Source organism: Lipophrys pholis (assembly GCF_963383615.2).
Source record: "Lipophrys pholis genome assembly, chromosome: 14".
Lineage (NCBI taxonomy): Eukaryota > Metazoa > Chordata > Actinopteri > Blenniiformes > Blenniidae > Lipophrys > Lipophrys pholis.
Genome location: NC_137633.1, coordinates 11,437,644 through 11,458,612, shown reverse-complemented (window position 1 = coordinate 11,458,612; position 20,969 = coordinate 11,437,644). Strand labels below are relative to the sequence as shown.

At 40.8% G+C, this 20,969-nt stretch overlaps 1 protein-coding gene across 8 annotated transcripts in view; it reads left to right on the top strand.

Annotated features, from left to right (window-relative positions):
- The window catches only part of tnika (TRAF2 and NCK interacting kinase a), a 65,129-nt gene that overhangs the window by 6,883 nt on the left and 37,277 nt on the right, over positions 1 to 20,969 (top strand). For all 8 annotated transcript variants that reach the window (XM_080479704.1, XM_080479703.1, XM_080479702.1 and 5 more), the window contains exon 2: positions 6,929 to 6,994. In XM_080479704.1, coding sequence (XP_080335830.1) covers positions 6,929 to 6,994 — 66 coding nt within the window. The remainder of the gene's footprint in view (positions 1 to 6,928; positions 6,995 to 20,969) is intronic.

Sequence of the window (20,969 nt, the reverse complement as noted above, 5' to 3'; positions counted from 1 at the left end):
CATAAAAGCCTTGATTTATTTCATTCAGTCACAACTCAACTTCTCAATCTCTGGAAACTTCAATTCAACAGCAAACAGACCTGCAGACATGTGCAGCGTACCGGCAGCATTGATCTCATATTTTCACATTAGATATGTTTGTGCTAATCTGCTAATCACATAATCACATGTTGAGGTCATTTTTAATCAAAAAGGACATTTTTTTTATTCCTTTTATCCATCCAGGTATGAATTCTTGAATCCTAGACGGATCTTGGTTCTTTAGATCGTTGATCAAAGTGATGTACTGTAGGTGTAGAGTTTTCTCCTCGTGTTTCTTCAAGACACTAGGATTAAATTGCTTTCTTCTTTTGTCTGCAGTGAGCACAGTTTGTTTTGAGATTATCGTTTATCCCTTCAGCAATTTGTGCTGCAGTGTAAATACTATTTTATAGATTACATTTCCACCGTCTGCTCTGATTTACTTCTCTTGTAGTGCAATTCTAATTTTCACTTATTGCACCGCTGGTGTTATTTTACCTTGAGAAAAGTCTTCACGCAAACATGTTCTCGCTCCTGACATTTTACCTCATGTAATGTGTCGATACACGCTGCAGTGTTTGTGTGTGACGGCTGGAAATAGAAACGTTTGCTGCTTAGCTGATATTAGGAACATCACCTGATAGTGATCTCATGCGGACGCTTCTGTGACCATAAATTTCATGTTCCTGGTAATAAAACTGCTTTTGAGCCGCAGGTTACTGCTAACTGTCTGATATCCTCCCACTTGATCTTCAGATGTACTTTGACCTGAGTTGACAAGATGACAGTAGCCGACATGCATTCAGGCATGATGCAGTAGTGCGAAGCGAAAACCCAAGATGTCTTATTTCTTGTGATTTTTGAGAAGAAAACTGCAATAAATTTGATTTAAGCACACATTTTAGAAGTGAGAAATGACAAAAAAGAACTTGTGCTTAAGTGTGTCCCATAAAACCCCTCCACTGTGTCACAGTAAGATGTACACATTGTGTAAGTAATCACAAGAATTTGTTTCAGTTGTATCGTGTTTTGTTTCCCTGCATCACACTCAATTTGAGGCACTACAATATACAAGCATGTCTTTCCAACGAGATTAGTTGTTTAGTTTCATGATATAAAAAGTTCCCAAAAAGACTAATACCACAATAGTAGGATTATCTATATACATTCAACCGATAACCATTATAGCTGTTATCTGTGTTAATCGGGATGACCATACGATACCCCACCCTCAAGATTATGTTGCTGACCCATTAATATTTACATTCCAGCGTCAGGGATTTAATATGCTGCAGACATTTACATCCATTGACACAGTTGAAATCCTTGTGATGAGATTGATCATGTTTACAGCTCCTATATTTAGTGGAGATTACATCACCTGATGTAGATTGTAAAATGACTTTGTTTTCCCCGAACTAAGCTCAGCTTTTGGTGACATAAGAGTTAAAGTTTGGAATGCAGTGCAGAGGATTGAGGTTAGGTTGCAAAATGAAAGAATGTATGCAGTCAGAAAAAGTCCTCACACATGTTATGAACTGCAGCCCTGCTCTCTGAAATCCATTATTAATGGCCTCTGCTGCTTATGGACCAATATTCCCTGAGAGCGGTGGATCCTCTGATGCAGCCATCTCGGGGCTCTTGTGCCCAAATTTAATCCTACACTTACTTGTGCGCCACTCTCTTAAGTCTCAAAATCTTGGCAGACTGTCAAAGGAAAAACCAATTAATGTAAAAAAAAAAAAAAAGAAAGAAAGTAGGATCAACTATTCATTTTTTGTCTGGATGCACAGACGTTAATAGATTAGCTTATAAATGGATGTCTTTTGTATCAGGTGCATGTATAAAATACAGTTAAAATGAACCTTCTATGACGAGTCAGGTCCTCGTTGCAACGAATGCTTTTTAGCAAACAAAGGAGCTTTTGTTAGTTTCTTTGGTTTCTGGTCTTCTTTCAAACTTTTTCAATAGTGATTAAAGTAAAGCAAAAAAACCCCCCCAAAACTGCTCCCTCATCAGTTAGAGAGAACCTCATCTCAAAAGTTGCCGTTTTTGTGAAGTGCCTGTGCATTTTTACATCACGTCTCAATTGGCTGATTCTCAGTCTTCCTTCCCTCAGCAGTTTCCTTGTATTCCTTGTGATACAGCTATATTTAAGGTGCCGCTGTTATTCGGCAGCTTCACGCCGACACACACGGTGATTCATCGGCCACCAGTGAGGTCATGTGGCAGTCATGTGACCCTTGCAAACGCTCGGCAGGGAAACAAAGTCAGAAAAAGGGGAAGGGGAAATGCTCAAGCCGTGGGGAAGTCTGAACCACGCAAGCAAACACGCACTTAAAGAGCCATTAGTTCCCTGAAACTACCCATTTATTCTGCACATGGTCTGTGTTCCCTTGCTGTTATTGCATTACATCTGCCTCCTAAATTGACTGATTACTCTCCTGAAGCTTTGGATTTGCTCTTTCAATTGATCTGTTTAGTCACTCCTGTTTTCATTGTAAAATGTTCCCTCAAGCACATGGGTGTTGATCCCCTCTCAATTACATGCCCTTGGACTGCATCCATTTTAAAAATAGTTTTTGTTTTCCGTTAATTATGCTATTATTATAAGGATTTTTTAATTTTTTTAATCTTTAAGGCTTTTATATATTATAGATGATCAATATGACTGTATATAATACAAACTGCTGCTTTCGCAGTTCTCTGCTACTGCCACCTGAGTGGAAAGTCATGGAAACACTTCTCTCTGATTTGATTTGCAAAATTGCCATTGATTGGCAGTGGTGTGATCCTGTTTATGATCTGATCAGATTCCATGTTGCATAACGTCACTACATGATACTTCATGCATGCTCTTTTGAGAAAAATGTTGACGGCGAAGCAAAAATGCCCCCGATCAACTACAAGGAAACGGTTTCTTTGGCGTTTCTGTTTCAAAAGAAAGACGCTGAGCTCAATGAGTCCAAGTAAGAAAAAAATAATAAAAAATCCATCTTCAATATTGGCAAACCTTCAGTTAAAAGCTGGATTATTGATCATGTGTGCATGTCATAAAGTGCCAGTGTCACAGTGCAAAGTATTATGGGGTTGATCCACCTACTGAAGCGGATGATATCCTTGATGCATATCAACCCACATGTTCATGTGATCGCTTCAAACAGTGCTCATGTATACGGCACAGTCCGATGCCTCAGACAGACAAAAATGTGAGAGCGCCCACACTGAGCACCAGCAATATGGTTCCCACAAGGTCTGACTCCGCAAGAGTTGACTGCTCCCAGGTTTAGGACCCCACAAAGAGAGTAAAACGAGGAAACACACGCTTGTGCAGATGCGCCGACAAAGGTTGGCGCGTGCTGAGAGCTCATTCTGCAAGTGGCCTATAAAATATGAATGATATCGTGCTATATTTTTATCAGCGGGCCTAAGGACACGTATGAACTGGAGCAGCAAAAACGCTCTCATTCTCTAGCCACAGCACTCGTTCTCTATGCTGTGCATTGAGAAGAGGCCTGCGCGTGCTGAAATCATGTGTCTTCCGGTGGTTGTGGCTCTTATATGCATACATTTGGCGCATTTGCTTCAGCGCCTTTTCTATTAAACTGTTTTTGTTGTTTGTAGAGCAAGACGGAGCGAGAGAGGCAATTGGATGTGTCTTGGGAGTTGCTGTCAGAACTTTGTATGCAGCTCTGAGAGTTAATTCACACAGCTGCCAGCTCCACACACCCATAGTTGGAGAAAGAATAAGGAAGTGAAGGGAGGGTAAAAAAAAAAAAAAAACAGCACCTGCTAAGCTGAAGGCCCAGGTAGCAAGGCAAATAGTCCCATTGCTTGCAAAATAAGGCTGTCTGCACTGTTGAAAGTGACTCTCAGTCTCTCAGACTGTTTTTCACATGCACTCACGTTCAGTTAGACACACGCACATCATTTTGTGCCCACTCACACTTGTTAGAACATTTGAACACTAGCCCTTGTGTAGGAGTGCGCCTTTGGCACAGTGTGTGAGTGTGTGTGTGTTTTTCAGTGTGAGAGAGCGAGACAGCGGGAGGATGTACTTGCGACAGAGTGCGAGAGGATGAGCTTGTCGGTGTGTGCGTTTGTGTCTGTGCGCATGTGAGTGAGAGTGCATGTGTGTCAGCGTCGGGAGAACACAACAAGGGGGGGTGTGGGGGGGGTGTGGGGGGGGGGGGGGGGGGGAGGTTGAAGAACGACAGGACAAGGAAAGAGAGAGAAAGAAGAGCAAGTCCAGTCGTCAGAAGCGGCTGACAGGCTGACAGGTCTGCTGAGACCAACACAAACAAACATATAGAGAGGGCGAAAGAGGCATAGTGAAGGAAAATCCAGGGAAAGAGATGCAAATGAAAGCGAGACTACGAAGAACTATTTTCTCTGTTTTAGCATATGAAACATCCTTGTGTTTGGTGAGCCATAACTCCTTCCCTATGTACTGTTTTAGATCGCCTTATCAGCTAATTTTGCTGCAAAAAAATTCACAGACACAGCATCAATGAAACAAGTGAGACAAAACAAGTGACTGACAAAAAAAAAAAAAAAAAAAAAAAGCGACGCTGGAGACCCACGTGATAAAGTTAGAGAGGAGAGACGGAAATGGGAACGGAGTGCTTGTGTGGGTTTTTCACAGCTGAAATAAAAAGAAGCTTTATTGAGACGGGAATTGTCTGAGAAAAGTGTGCATCGCGTAATTTAGTCTGTTCTCCAGCTCTGCATGAGTCCCAGTGTAGATGTATACAATAGTGCTTTTTGTTTTTGTTGAATCAGCTGTGGAATAAGCCTCCAGCTTTGCCCACAGTAGAAGAGCTCAATTTTAAACACTTTTTTTTTTTTTTTTTTTTTTTTTTTAGCTCATTCCTGAGATTCTATAAATGACATATTGACAAATTTGACAAAAAAATGGAAAAAGTAGAAGAAGCTCACCGGCAGATACAGAGACACACTTCATGCTGTCTTTGTTGTCCACTGTAGTTCCTCTGGGCTTTCTGATGTTGTGATCTGTGATGTTGTTGTGCAACTGCTTATGACAAGCTGGAAGAATCCATATCGCCAACTGTCATAACAGAAGCAACATGATTTCAACAATGAATTGATTACACTCTGCGCGCGTATACTGACACAAACAAGACTTTGCGATGAGCTCAGACAAGATTCTGCTTCAATTGCTCTTAGACTGTGATTTCAGGCGTCGTATAAGAATATCACCTGCTGCACAGTGTGATGTGGATTTCATACACTTGACTAGAATTGTAAGTTTGACTTCACAATGTTGCTTCCCACTGGACCGGAGGTAAAACGGAAAAGTGCTTCACTATGCAAGAATAACTTAAGCTTGAGAATGTTGTGCCACCTTGGGAATTTGTGTTAGTTTTGTGCAGTGCTGTCGTCATTTTGTGGCGCATTCCTGTTTGTTTTGAGCAGTTTGAGCTCATGGCAGTGGCTGTGCAGTTGCATGACCATAAACACTTCTGTCTGTGAACCTGTCTTAACTGTCCAACAAGCTCTGATCTTATCTTCCATCTCTGATGGCTAAAATCACGCAATTTAAGATCTCACTGAAAGACTGAAGTATAAAGCTGAGAACTAATTGGGAAACATATACAAAATGTGTCAATGGTAAGAGTGCAGAGGAAGAGAAATGAGAGTAAAAAGCAGGAGCTGATTAAAAGCCCCTCAGTGTTTCTGGGGCTGTGCAGCATTCACTGTTGGAATGAAAGCTGCATTGGAAAGGAGGGCTTGGTCTGGACACTGTCAGGAACGAAAGAGAGAAAGTGTAGATAAAAAGAGTGAGAGGGAGAGACATAGATGGACTTGCTCTCATTGGAGAACCGTGCGGCGGAGCAGAGTGAGTGTGGATGAGAGCGAGAAGGAAGGAGAGGGTGAATACCAGCTATTGTTGGAATGCCGTAGCAACATGCGGCAGAGAGGAAGGGGGAGGTGTGTATGTAAGTGTGTGTTTGCGGGGGTCAGTGGGTTTTATGCTCTGTTCAAACTGCTCCTTGTCGGAGATGTGTCTACTTCTGTGTTGGCAATAGCAACTGTGGGTTTAAATTATAAGCTAGTCTGGATGTGATGCGAAAACAAGCCAGCGATGCATTTCAGACCAGAGTATCAACACTGTGTCAGTAGGTAGACCAAGATTTTACTGCAAAGCTAAACTACAACCAGTATTTCAACTATGTGCACACTGTTATTATAAGGTTCATAAAACTTAATCTCAGACTGCACCCAAACTTCACATCTGTATTTATATTCACTGTGCCAAGAATGTTCTGGGATCATTTAGTAAGGTTTATAATGTCTACATTATAACATCCGTCAAATCAGCAAAAAAAAAACACTTCTTACATTGATGCGGGCTCAAGGAGAACGTGCAAACTCCCTCTTTAACCATATTTTAATGATTGAAAAAAAATGTGCAAGTGGGATAAATAAACGGTATCCACAGTTTGCTTCTAACAAAATGCATTAGCAGCTATACTTCCAGAAATCGGTGGAGGTGTGTGCGGGATGAGTGGATGAAGATGGGCCAGGGAAATTTCCACATGTTGTGCATTATTATGGTTTGTTATGAATGCAGGTGGCAATTCACAACACGTCAGCTGATTCCTTAAGTAACTAAGATCCATTTTAAATAACTTTTGTTCATAATCTCATCTGAAATTGTTGAAGTAATCGAGCCTGAATCAAAAGGTTGGATAAGACGAAGGCGTATTTGACCTTTCTTTTAGATTCTACAACCACATAAGATAAGCTTATGAAAGGTTGTGCTTTGTCATACTTGGGTGTGAATTTGTAAACCTGTATAGATACTTATATATGTGCTGTTTTCCAAACAGCAGTCTGACTGGAGCATGTAAATCCTAATCGTCTCGTCTTCTTTGTTTTACAGGATCCCGCTGGCATATTTGAGCTGGTTGAGTTGGTAGGAACTGGCACCTATGGGCAAGTGTACAAGGTAAGATCCATGCAAACGGCTACATTCTCCGTCTGATAGCGCGCTCCCTTGTCTTATCAGCTTTTGGGTATTCTTTCCAAGAAGCCCCTATGGAGTAAAGAACAGAAATGTGTTCTGTGATTGAAGGAAACTGAAGTAAAAGAAAGAATACTGCGGGATAAAAGCAGCCCACAAGCTTGAGAGAAATGGAGCGAATGTAAAAGTCACTTTAAAGCGGAAGAGGAAACTCAATCCCCTTTTCTTCATGCTCTCTTTTTCCCAACTGCGTCCACTATTCGTTATATATTGCTGCATTGTTGTGTACATTTAAAGAAAATCTGCTAAAAATAAATATTTAAAATATTTCAATATTCAAATATTTAAAATATTTTGAAAGGCCAATGTTTAAACAGGCAACCTCTGACAATGGCGTGAAAACAGACGACGAACTCGGCTGTGTCGGAGGTACCTTCCACGTTTCTCCCCGTCAAGTGCAAGTTCAGTAACAATGCTCCACACTGACCTCACAACTCTGTCCCATTCTGAGTTTGTTTAAGCTGGAAATGGTGAAATACATGTCTTTGTGCCATGGTTGTTAGTTTATGTCTCAAAAGTAAAAAAAAAAAAAAGTCTTGATATATGTAGAATTAATTGATTGAGCAATATAAGACACTTAAAAGGAAGTGCCTGGTTTTTTGGTTGCTGCTATTGTGGTGCGAGGCATTTCCTCAACATGCTCGTGCCAGTTTTTGTCGTGTCCTACTTTCTACTGTTGTTTTTTCCCACAGTGCTGATTTTGTGACAAATCATCAGTTATATTTTTTCTGTAACTCTCCAATACAATTGTTATCTACCTCAAACAGTGACCTACCAAACCAAAGCAAAGCCTTCAATTAGGATACCCTTGTTTTGTAAATTAATATTTATTGATCAGCAGAGAAATGATCACAGGCTGAAGGTATACATAGCCCTTTATTTGCAACTGTTTATGAGTTGGCTGAAAATATAGATTGTAGTGAAAAACTAACAGCACATGCAGCTGAGTGTTTTCAAAATACAAACTTTTGACAAGCTCCACCTTAAGAAAAAGAAACTAAAGTAATTAAGTTTCAAACCAAACCTTGATCACATCGGAAACCACATGTTTGTTATTGTCAGCATGATGACGAAGGTCTGGTTCACCTCCTGCTTGCACTTTCCAATAGGTGCTGAAAACACCCCCGTGTTTTCGCAGTCACTGGCAAAAGATCAATTTTGTTGTTTCGGTGCGGGTTTGTGTGACACAGGAAGTGCTGGTGGTGCTGGTGTAGCGTCGCTGTGGTTTGAGCTTCTCGCTGTCAGACAGACTCAGCTGTTTCCCCACAGTTGTTTAAACGGTATCTCTGAGTGCATGTCACTGTCTGAGCTTCCTCTTCCCTCTGTGACGGCCCCGTCGTTCCCTGATCCTGTGTTCCTTTTTCCTGATTCTGCAGCTTTGGCTTGCCACTCTGCAGGAAGTGGCACCAGTGTCACCCTGTGTAATCACCTCTATCTGGTATCAACATGTGTTTGTCCAAATATGTGGAAGCTGTTGACATGCGAAGGGCCTCGAGTGCACATATGTTCTGTGTGTGTGAGAGTGTCTAATGGACCAGAGAGTCAAGGTCGGGTCGCAATGGGAGAGGAGCTGTTTCTCACAGTCGATTGGATGAAAGGAAAGGTCAGACGGAGGTCAGAAACAGTTCTCCCATCCTTCCAGAAATAGTCTTGACGTCTTGCATGTTTGCAAGCGGCAGAAAGGAGGAAAAACCACGGAAGAGAAAGGGGGACGGTAGAGTAATGTGTATCCATTTATTGCTGACTCTGCTTTTCGCAGTCTAGGTGAAAGTCACGGCTCATTTACTGGCTGACATTCAGCTTGTCCCATACATTAACCATCCAAAGAATGCCTGAAGCAACAGCACTGGTCTGTTGGCTCTGAAGCGCGTACTGTGGAGTCGCACTGGTTGGTGACTGGATGTTACACAGTGAAAACTGTAACTACATGGAGTCCGTGACAGTTTATTCCCCGACAGTGATTATTTCCTGCCATAATAATAACGTGTGTGATCAGTTTACACTTTTACTCATGTCAGATATTCATAAAAAATAAGTTGATAGTTGTTTTTTTATTTTACTGTGGTTGCATATGGCACAAGCTATCACAGATGATACCATATAATTAATTATTTTATGTTACACTTTGTTTTTAACGTAAATAAGCTGAAACATAATCGGCTTAACGATCATTGTGACAGCGACAGATTCATATCAGCCTCTAAGCTTCACCCACTTCTCTCCAATTCAAAACAGAACTTTAACAAGCCCATAAAATACAAAATATATCAAATATTATATCATACCACATATTGGGTTTCTCTGGCTGCAGAAGTGGCAAATGATAAGTTACTAATAGTTCTAGTAGTTCACTCCCGATGCAGTCTTAGAAATATTAAGTCTTGAAAATATAAAGTTCAATTGGAATTTAAGCCGAGATTTAAAGACTCTAAACCTGTCTTCATTGAAATATTAATTACTCTACAGAAGTACTTTCCTGATATCTGTAATTTGTAAGAAATTTGCGTATCGAATGACTTTTAACTTCTCCTCCAATTGAAAAAAACTCAACTAAACTTATTTGCATATCTGGTTTGTTACTTCATTCTTTTTTTTTTTTCTATTAAAGTTTTTAGAGTAAATAATTTTCAAAGAGGCAGAGGATGAAACGATTAATAATTTATGTTCAAACACATTTTCATTACAACATCTCTCCAAAGTATTCCAAAGACAACATTAAGATGATGAAATAGTGCAAAGTTATAACTGGAAACGCCTGTCTGATTAAAACCTTTTTATTTAAATTCCCACTTACATTTCACCACCAATACTTACTCTTACTTTCACTCCTACTTTCAATCAAGGGAAAGAGTTTAGTGAGTTTTATCACAATATCTGTACTTCGAGCTACGTACTTGTGCTTGATCTGTCTGAACACACTAAACGTGTGACCTATTGTGCACCAATTAGTGAATGATTAAGTAAAAAACACTCCTTCTGTTGTACTACCCAGGGGCTGCTTCCTTTATTTCTAAAGGCTGTCTATTTTTTATTTTTTTATGTTCAATCTTATCAAGTAGATCAACTTTTCTAGTGTATGTATCATCAACCGGTTTCGAAATTAAGCGATCGTTCCAAGGATGACCTCCAGCTGAAGTGTGGGTTTCCGCTGACTTATTTGTAAAGAAATCCCACAAATTCCGATTTCCAGGAAGCAGTTTGAAGCTGTGACGAAACATTAAAGGCGTTCATGTTCTCAATTCAGAATGGTTGTGTAAAAGGCAGAAGGCCGTTTAAAAGGTTTCCCATTCAGCGGCGTGGAGATGCATTTGTAAACTAAAAAAGATTGAACTCATACATACAGATAAGGAGAAGAGTCGCTTGAGCGAGAATGCCATCTATTTTAAATTCCTCATGCGGTGGAGGTCTTTCGTCTTGGCAAGCTGCTTGGAGAGGATCAGGTGAATCTCTGACTCACTGAAATGAGAAATTGACCTTCCGCCTGGTGAGTATGAGTGACCTGGAATCGCTCTGGCTCTTGGTGAAACATTTTTAAACATTTGTTCTGGGGGGAAAAAAAAGAAAAGTATCATTCTATATCTAGCTGTTGAGCTCTCGTATCCCCACGCGTGAGTCAGTGTGAGGTGTTGTGAAAACAAGTGGATTTCCTGCTCCTATATAGTAATTTCAGTGCACTATATTTAAAGTCTCTAGAAATGAGAACGTAAATGCACCACTGCCACAAAATATCTTTGATTTTCTCTCTCTGATGGAGTCTTTCGTGATGTGTTTATCAAATAGGATGTTTGGCAGCATCACCAGAAGCATTTTTGAGGACAAACAAAATCAGGCCACATTTTAACTTATTGAAACTTTAATAAGCCTCTTGGATGACGTGAAAAATGCATCAGTTAAAAGCTATGAACAGACAGTTTTCTGAGTAGTTACTTCTGATTTTTATAACATTTATGGTTCCATTTTAAGCTCAAAGTGCCGCAGCTCGTTCCAGACCAAGCCTTTTCCCATGCAACTGAAGATTTTTGTTACATGCACTCGCAACTGAATGCACTTTAAGGTTTTGCCGAAATATTCTGACGAGCATAAGTTGTGTGTTCGTGGCTCACAGCAGTTCATTAAGCACAAATTTTTTAAAACAACTGCCGTCCTTGGTTCTGATCTCCAGCTGTCACTTTCACTACTGCTCGGTAGATTCACTTCCGTCATAGACACTTTTAATTACATTTACAAGGTGCCAATACTGAAATGGGTATTTCATGACGCAAAAACTGCGTCATGACATCTGCCTTCGGTAAGGAACTTCTTGAAACGCTAGTAAATTTGTAGAAGACTCCAAAACCTTTATTTGAATGCTTGAGATGATCACACACAGTTGTCTTATAAATCAAATGTCTGTAAAAAAAAAAAAAAAAACGACAAAAACAACGTCCCATATAATGTATAAATGATTATATGTTTTTTATATATATGCAAAATCAAACTTGATAATGCCCCCCCCCCCCAAAAAAAAGCACAAAAATAGGGCTCTTGAACTTTAATTCATCATCATAACAACCTTTTATCATTTTCTCTGTTAACATTTTTTCGGAGAAAAGAAAAGACTCAAATACCAGGCTCTCTCATTTTGCCGGAGTATCTTTCTACTCGGTGAACTATGTGCAGCGAAGCCTGAGAGATGTAGGTTTATGGGTATCCATGCGTGCATCCTTTTGTGTGCATGTGATCGTAATGGTCAGCGCAGTGTTTTATGGTATTGGTGGTATGAGGCCAGTAATGTGCCACATAACTGCACTTCTGTGTGCCTGGAAGCAAGCGATAACAGGTTTATCAACAATTCCATTACCCCATCTAGTTAAATGATACAGATCTGCTCGTGTGTTCTCTTTTCTCTCTCTCTCTCTCTCTCTTTCTCCATCCCTCTCTTTTCCTTCCCATGTGTGCTTAAATCTCATTTCATTTAATAAAAAAAAAAATAATAATAATGTCTTTAAAAGTTGTCCCTCATTATTTCTGTTGCAGTCTCTCTGTCTGCGAGACAACAGTGTGGCTGAGAACAGTGATAGATGAGTCGCTGCGGTGAAATGATCATTTTAGCTCGACTTCTCCCTCGGTGTGGCGCTTATGTTTCCTCGTTTTCCTCCTCTGTCTATTCATTCCCGTCACTTTTCATTGTTTGCTTTTGTAGATTTCTCTTATCAATATATAATCCCTTTTTTTTTTTTTTTTTCTTCTTGCTCCCTGTTTTTTGGGCTGAAACTCCCCCAGTGAGCTTTACTTAAGGGAGCCGCCTGTGCCTACAGTATGTGTGTATATATAGCTTCCACTGGCTGCTTTAAAAGGCCCATAAATAGAGAACACGTATAATGCTGAATAATTAAACACATTCTCTCTCCACTTCCCTCCTTCTTCATCTACCACTCTCTCCCTCTCTTCACATCCTCCTTCAGCTTTATCTCTCATTGTTGTCACTCCTTCATCATCTGCCTTTCCATCACTCCCTCATCTGTATTTCCTCCCTTTATATTGCGACTTCTCTCTTCGCCGCTCTTTTTATTCTGTCTCACTCTTTCTTTTGTACAGGCTGCCCCTTCTTCTTTTTTCTCTTTCTGATGCTGGTGAATATTTGATAGGGCTTATGGGAATAACATATCACCGAGCACAGAACACGCTCTCTGCTTCACGCCGAAGGAGGGAACAACAGACCGTCCCTGTCCTTCCATTGGCTGAGATCCGGACCAACAGGACACCTTACTGACCGACGGGCTTATCGATCAGCTAATTGATTAATCACAGCTCCTTGTCATTCCCGTGGGAGAAGTCATTTTTCTGTTTGATGGATTCAAGGACAAGTTGAGAGGGCAGCTAATCATAGCTGAGTCGCAAGAACACAAACACATCAGTGACACACACACACACATGCACAAAGCTGTGAACAATGACACGTTCGGACCGTCGCCCCATCAACTGTCTGCTCGGCTCGGGGAGCAATAAACCGTTTCCTGTGTTTGTGCAGATTTGTATGTGTGAGTGCATGTGTGTGGTATTTTCACACCTTTTTTTTTTTTTTATAATTTTTTTTTTTTTAGTAGTAGAAATAAGTGGATGAAAGGCAACCAGTCTTTTTCTCTCTGGTGACAGAACACATCCACTCTGCTCCTCCTCAGGCAAAGTGCTCTGTGCACTCTTTAAATATTCACTAGTTACTCTCAAAGACACACACACACACACACACATGCCTACAGAGTGGAGCAGATGTGCCGGTTGGAGACCAGGGCCATGGGTCTTTATACTGTATGCTCACCCACCGTGACAGTGACTCTGTACAAAGAGCAACTGCATGGTTTCCAGTTATTGCACTGGTACATGGTTGTGCAGATCAATGTGTGTACATGGATTGGACAGATCATGTGGGGGTTTACATGCCATCGTGTCCCCATGCCTGCTGGTTGCATGCGCTCGGGAGTGAGGGTGATATGCACCGATCCGAACAAGCTGTCTTCATATCATAGGGCGTGTTGAAAATTGATGAGTGGAAGACATCACGTAACACCACACGGAGGCGCCTTCACTTCTGAACTCAGGTTTTCACTGTTGTCATGATAATCTTGTTAACCAGGTAATCCGGGGTCCCGGGATGTAAACAGACAGGATCTTGATTAGGATTATGGTTCAAAGTAACACTTCATCTCATTAACCAAATACACCCTTCCCTCTCTCTCTCTCTCTCTCTCTCTCTCTCTCTTTCTCGCTCACCTCCAGTTTTGCACCCCCCCTCCTTCTCTGCCCTCTTAAGAACTGAATAAAACTTCAAAGTTGTTTTTTTTTTTTTTTTAGATCTTCCTTATCTTCTGGCAGTCAAGCAGCAAAGGACCATGGGAGATTTCTCCCTTTTGCTTTCCTGCCACATCCACCCCTTCACCACTTATACATAAATGCGCGCGCACACCGCACACACACCGCAACGCTCACATGCACACCTCAGAAGCTACATGAGGTGAGAAAGCCTGGCATGAAAGACTCTGGAAAAAAGATAGATAAAGTGACTTCATTTATCCCTCTTGTTTGATGTTTTAAACTCCTCCAGCTAGTGTTTCACAGCAGGAAAGAGGATCAAGCATGCCAGCATATACAGTTTGTATCTCCTTGGAAGTAGACACTGATGGAAAATACTGAAATGGCAACTTTGTAGTGGTTTGCTTTGTGTGTGTGTGTGTGTTTTTTTTAAAAAAACGGACTATATATTTCTTATATATTTTGTAGTGTAGGCTGTTAACTGAGATTCATCAATATTGCAACAACCCACATAATTCTAACATGCAACACTGATATTCTCACTGTGAGGCAAGACTTTCTACTGCACCACCCGGCAACCCTGACTAATTAATCAGCGGTCAATTGTTCCAGTCTGTGAACTATCATGAAGTTTTGAATAATGACCATCACAAGTTTACAGACCATAAAGTGATGCCTTAAGGTTCTTTTGTTATTCACAGTCAACAGTGCATATCTGAAAAGTTATTTATAGGCCAGACCATGAAAACAAAGGAAAACACAAATCCCTCTTGACAAGCTGAAAGCGGCACTGTTGCTGTCCTGAGACGACCTTTAAAGCGTCCCGTTTTCACGAGCTCAGAGAAGTTGCCTGCACTCATCTTCGTAACAGTGCGAGTTTCAGACATTTTATTGTTTCTTTGGTCCAAGAGGCAAAATATTTCTTCCACAAATTGTGGAGATGCTGAGGAAGGGAAAAAACATTTGGCAGGTAACTAAATTACAAACCAGTGATTACTACAATTAAATCTGCCTACTGTTTAGTTGTACTTTCAAATTTACAAAAATCGAGTTATTTAGTGTTTCCTTTCTTATTATTCAGTCGTCATAATTATATGCAAAAGGCTTAAGTTGTTTTTTACAGTTATTGCATTACTCACTCATCAGCAGCTTTCGTGGGTACACTTGCTTAATCTGATAAAGAGGTTGTTAATCCGTGGGGCGGGCCTTTCCTGAGGGCGCCAGAATATTTCAGGGGGGTAAACATGAGGGTCAGGGGAAAGCCTTCTACCCAGCATGACCTTTTCGTTTTAATTTATGACACAAAATAATAAGTAGACAAAGTAGAGGGAGAAACATTCCGTTTGAAATAGCATGAAAGGAAATTATGAGACACAAAGAGCCTCCAGTCTGTCAGTGTCATTATTCTGTACTGGATTTTTGTGTTATGTCAAGACCGCATGCTGACACGAATAAGCTGTGACATCACGCAGGCGCACGCTTCAGTCCCCGGAGTCCTCATGAATGAACTCTGAACCGTAACCGAGGCGAATGCTGCTTGTTACCGTGGGAACAGCAGATGTGCTCGTTTTGCCCACATAGAAAAAAGAAAAAAAAAAACATTCACGCACACACTCACACCTGGCAAAGTGCTCATTAGCCTACATCCTCTTGCTCTCTCCCCCAAGGCCATGCGTCCCACTTACCCACAATGCACTCCTGCCACCCAGACCAGAGTCAATTAGCCATGCCTGATGTCAATAACAATCTCTCATTCCTGCTTTATCTGTCTTCCTTATTTTGACTTTTTCTACTGTATCCTTCCCATTTAGATCCACTACACATGAGCTGATAGTGTGACAGTAAAGGCCTGTTAAGTAGAGGCTGCATCCTTCTGGAAGAGTAACTGCCTATTAGTAATTAAATCAATAATCTATACTGACCTCAACTCTCTGAATTATTCCTTATTTTGTCTGCCCGCCCCTCCTCTTCATAGCATTCAATCTCCTTGTTTTTGTTTTCATGTTCTTCTGCGATGCTTCTTCTGCTCATGTTTTCTGTCCTTCCTCAACCCCCCCTTTGCTCAGTTGTTTCTTCTTATCTTTCTTTCACCTTCAGTCTGTACAATAAATCAGCTTGGCTGTTCATTTGACCTCCAGATCTGCTGGAGCGTGATGCCAATGTGCTGAACCTGCCGCTTTGCCTCCTCGATGCAGTCCTCCTCACCTCCTCCTCTTGCTTCACTTTCTCCCAGTTGGTCGGGCTGACTCTGCTGCTCACTATTACTCCAGTTGTATGTGTGAGTGTTCGGCACACGTTGTCGCATTCAGAGATTTCCCCACTGTGAAGCAGTTTCCTTTCAAATGTGAGCTAAGTGGATGAGCGGGCAGGTCAACAGCTATCTGAGTGAATTATTGAGAGCATGAATGAGTAATGCGAAAATGAGTTAGTGACTCATTGTGGCAATATTGTAGATTGTGAACTATTGTCGTGTCAGCAGCGATGTCTATTTTAGAAGCGGGTTTGTGCAGCTGTTTGGCTGGATTGTGATACCAGGAGAAAAAAGAGAGAGTTTGTGTGTTTCTGTTAATCTAGGTCAGTCTCAGTGCTTACCATAAATAAGATTTTATGAACGCACACATGCACTCACTCATCCAGCAATAGATCATCCTGTTAGTGTTGATTTAGTTCCATCACATCAAAATGTGTTCATATGAGGACAAGCTTTGGACTATTTTCTGTCCTGACACTCAAGCTCATGCTCACAAAACATATGCACACAAACACAAACACACAGATGCACGCATACACATACCCCTCTTAACGTTTATAATATTCCACTTAATCACATTTAGTAAAGTCAATAAGTAAGTGCATTTCATTTACGTGACACCTTTCCCTCAAGTGCTTACAATCTAGTGAATGCAAAAATAAAAGGACATTAAAAATTCAAGTAGACACATAAGCACATAGATTTACATACTTTTTGATTATAAACCTTCCTAAATAAAGTATCGAGAGTTTTAAAGCGTTGTGAATAGGTTGGCAGTGCATTTCAATGTTTGGGATCAATTACCTGAAAGGACCTCTGGTAATAAAGTAGATATCGGAAATGACCAACACTGTGATTTAAAAGCTCTGTAACTCCTTTCTGAACAGCCTAAAAACAGTTGAGCTTTTTCTTATTTGAACAAGACAAAATTCTGTTGCAGTGGTTATTTAAGTTGAAATAAAAACATCTTTTTTGAAGATCATTGTGATAGGCTTACAGGCTTTCTCGTATTATCTTTTCCCTCCATCACAAAGAGACAATAGGGACTCCCTTACAGTTCATTCAACTTGTATATATGATTGCATTCGAGTGTATTTGCAGACTGCTTCCCTCAGTTAAAAGCATTTAGAGTGCAGACATTTGTGATTATTTAGCTCTCCAAATCCCTTGAACTCAGATTAGTCTGTTCCTTGCACGTTTGTGTTTGCTCTGGCTTGTTAATTAGCACTGCGAGCAGGCAGGTTAATGAGCGGCTATATTTCAGGCTGCTGATAGATTATTGTTTCAATAGGCTTTAGCTGATAACGGCGGTTCATTCAGAGTGGAATCAACACTTGCTGGCTCTCTGACGCAAAATTTCGCTTTTCCTCCCCGCAGCCCCACCGCCCCACCCCACTCATCAATAAATGCCCTCTAGACTACTCCACAGATCATTGCGCTCATCTTTTTTCCCTCTCATCTTTCTTCTTTTCTTGCTTTGTTTCACCACCTCCGCCTCTCTTTCTTCACAACCCTTCTTCTCCCACAAACTCGCCACTTGTATATGTTTCCTTCATCTTCACGAGCTCTTGTTATGTCTTCTCTCCTTTTAAATCTTTTCCTGTCTCAATCCGTCTCCCTCCTCTCTTCCTTTCTCATGCGTGAGTGTGAGAGTAGCCTTGGGGTGCTTCTATATTTCCTGGGTAGTGCAGTAGTAGATTGGAATGGAGGCCTTTGTCACTTTTATTTACTGCCTCACTGATTCCACGACAGTGTGTGTGTGTGCGTGTGTGTGGACGTGCGCTCTGTCCGTGTGTGTGTTGGCGTCCGCAAGCACGTGTGAATGCGGAATGATTGCAGGTGTTTGAACTGCAATGAGGTGTGTCTGGAAGTATTGCCCCCGTATTTCTTTGCGTTTACTTCCAGCAGAACCGCCGTGGTGAGGTTTCTTAGCCAAAAGTAGCTTTTATTCTGCATCACAGCGCCAGCACCTTCCGCTCAGCTGGCCGGGATTGTGAGCCTACAGAGTAGAACCAGTGGGTGTTGATACATAGGTACAGACTAAAACACTGCTTGTCTGAAATCCTTCAACCCTGACACGGCTGAATTTGTGGGTAGAGTTTGTGTGCGTTTGTGTGTGCGTAATGGCAGTTTACCTCCCAGACTCGTCTGTCAGAAGGAAATCCACAGAAAGAAAAATGTATAAAGTAAAAGGCCAGGAGCCCACTTCTCGCGCATCATGCAAACGCACGATGCTTCGACAGTAGGCAGTCTATTGTGGATGTGTGTACATTTGTCTGGATTACCATGAAAGGCCAGATTAGGATTATGGTGTGACCCAGTTTCTTTTTACAAAGAGTTCGCAACAACATTAGTCTCAACATCAGTCTGTTCCTACTTTAGTCAGTGTATGTGTGCATTGATCGGATTTCGCATATGTGATTGCTTTTGACTTCCTGTGTCATTTACAAGTCTGAAACATGGAGATTGTTGCAGGGTGTAAACATCTGCTTGTAATATATTAACAAGGGTTTACAAATGATGCAGTGGAGCTTTATATGAATTATTTCATTCTGGCAAAATGTCATCTCACATAAAGTTTATTGCACGTGCCAGTCTTGTGCAGCGCATTAACCACAATTCAAATATGCTTTCCTCTGCATCATTGCAGTGATTTTAGTGTCTCCTGTGAAATATGACGGAAAGTGAGCAAAATAAAAAGAGAAACTAAAACCCGGATGATAAATGATTGGCAAACGCAGCACTTGAAAAGCAATCATTGGAACCGTCTTTTGACTAAAAAAGGTTATTATGTTGGCAGCCATCCCTGAAATGTCAGATATCTCCATCCAGCAGGTAAAGCGGAATTTTCCCCAGGGAAACGACTACTGGTAGAACATCATATTAACTCATCGCATGATTGATTTAGTCCATAGGTGGTGTTCTAAACCATAGGCAAGCTTAATTATATATGACATTTACAATGTGAAATATCATCTTTGCGCCTTTGCCTGAAGCTCTACGGTTAAATTCATTCAGCGGTATTCCTTCAAGGCTCATTTCAGGTGAGATTGCACACATTGTGTTAAAATGCAAGGGAGGGAGCTAAAGTAAGTGTCACCTCTACCAGAAGATTTTCATTCTTCCTGAAATGAATAACAACTAATGCCTCTTTGGAAAGAAGGAAATCAATCTTACTTACAACAGCCTTTTTTTTTTATAATGGCCCCAAGTAATGAGATCTGTTGTTAATGGGCTGAAACCTGCAGAACCACCCAACTAGTATTTACATTCTGCTCCATGTTGAACCATAAAGTGAATTGAGGACTCTCTCTTTTTTTTTTCTTCTTTTTTTTCTTAATTGCAAACTTTATTTCCTCGGTCAATTTAAAGTTAAATTTGGATGAGTTTTTTTGTTTTAATCATGCAGCCTGGTCACACAGTGGCACTGTGAAATTAATTTCTCTTTCTGAACCAGCGTCCTCCATCCATGACTTGGTTTCCCAGCCATTGTTCCTTTAATCTCTCGTCCCTACTTTCTATTCCCACTCATGTTTTAGGACAACAGTCACTCATTCGCTGTCCCTTCGGTCTCTGTGTGCATGTGAGTACATAAACTTAAGTAATGGGCCCACTGTATACCCGGGCCATCCGGGACTGTTGCTAGGTTACGACAGGAAGTGTCCTGCATAGTAAATGTGTCCGAGGGTGGGAGGGGGGGGGTTCTGTGTAATTGAGTTGGCAAGGGCATGAACGCACACACAAACTTGTTGTAGAGGGATTTCTCTTGCACGCTCACAAGCACACAGATGCCTGGGTATCGTGCTCTCCACCACCAGGTTGCATTGAAACGTTAAAGCAGAGGTTTGCAGGTTTTGTCAGAACTGATGCTTCAAGCTGACAATGATGAAGAAATGTTTTCCTCGGCAGCTTGCAACACTAGATTGTGTGTGCGTCTGTGCTTGTGTGTGTGTGTGTGTGTCTGTGTGTGTGTGTGTGTGTTTTGGTTTCCCCTTAACATTTATCTTCTTGTAGTAACAGGAAAAAAAACAGTAAAGAGTGTCATTGCACATGACCTGCTTTTCGTCATTCTAAGATACACGAACTCACACGTTTCACCCGGAGCTTCCCTTTTTTCATTATCTGCTAGTGCTTCACTGTGTTTTGCCTTCGTTTGACAAGTGCAATTAATCACCATTATATTTTGCAGGTAATTGCCGTAATAGGCATTCTTCATCTGAGACAGTATTTATATAACTTGCATAAAAAAGAAAAGAGTTTTAATATGAGGTGGATTTATATTATCTAATAAGAACTGAGTTTTGCATCTATATTTTGTTCAAATGTGAACTTGTATAGACGGTGCTGAGAGGTTACAGAGTTCATAGCTCTGCTACACTTAAAAAGGGAACAGATGAGCTGACAAATGTCGTAATGCATTGACTTCGTAATGATTCCGTCTCTTTTTGAATACAGATCTTCAGAAGCTATGATAGCTCCTTGATTGACTGAAGATAATTCAAATAAAAAATTTAAGGGACTTGATTTGACACTCATATTCTGGCAAAACAAGCTACTTTTATGTCCTTGTTGGATTTGGAAATATTAGTCATAAAAAACAATCTAATAATTGTCTTGGAAAGCAGGTAGTTGCATTTGTCATTTTAAAAAATCTGTCATAATCTTTTATAAACAGATAATTCTAGGATTAATGAACCAATAAATCTCTCAAGAACAACTCTGATTGTTGCTGTTCAGTCTAACCGAAAAACTTACAAAAGTATGCGCCACAAGGCAATTTTGTTTTGCGATTATAAATCTTAGATGGATTAGATGTGAGAAGCAGTCCTCTGTGATTTGTATTGAGATCCACACTAGATT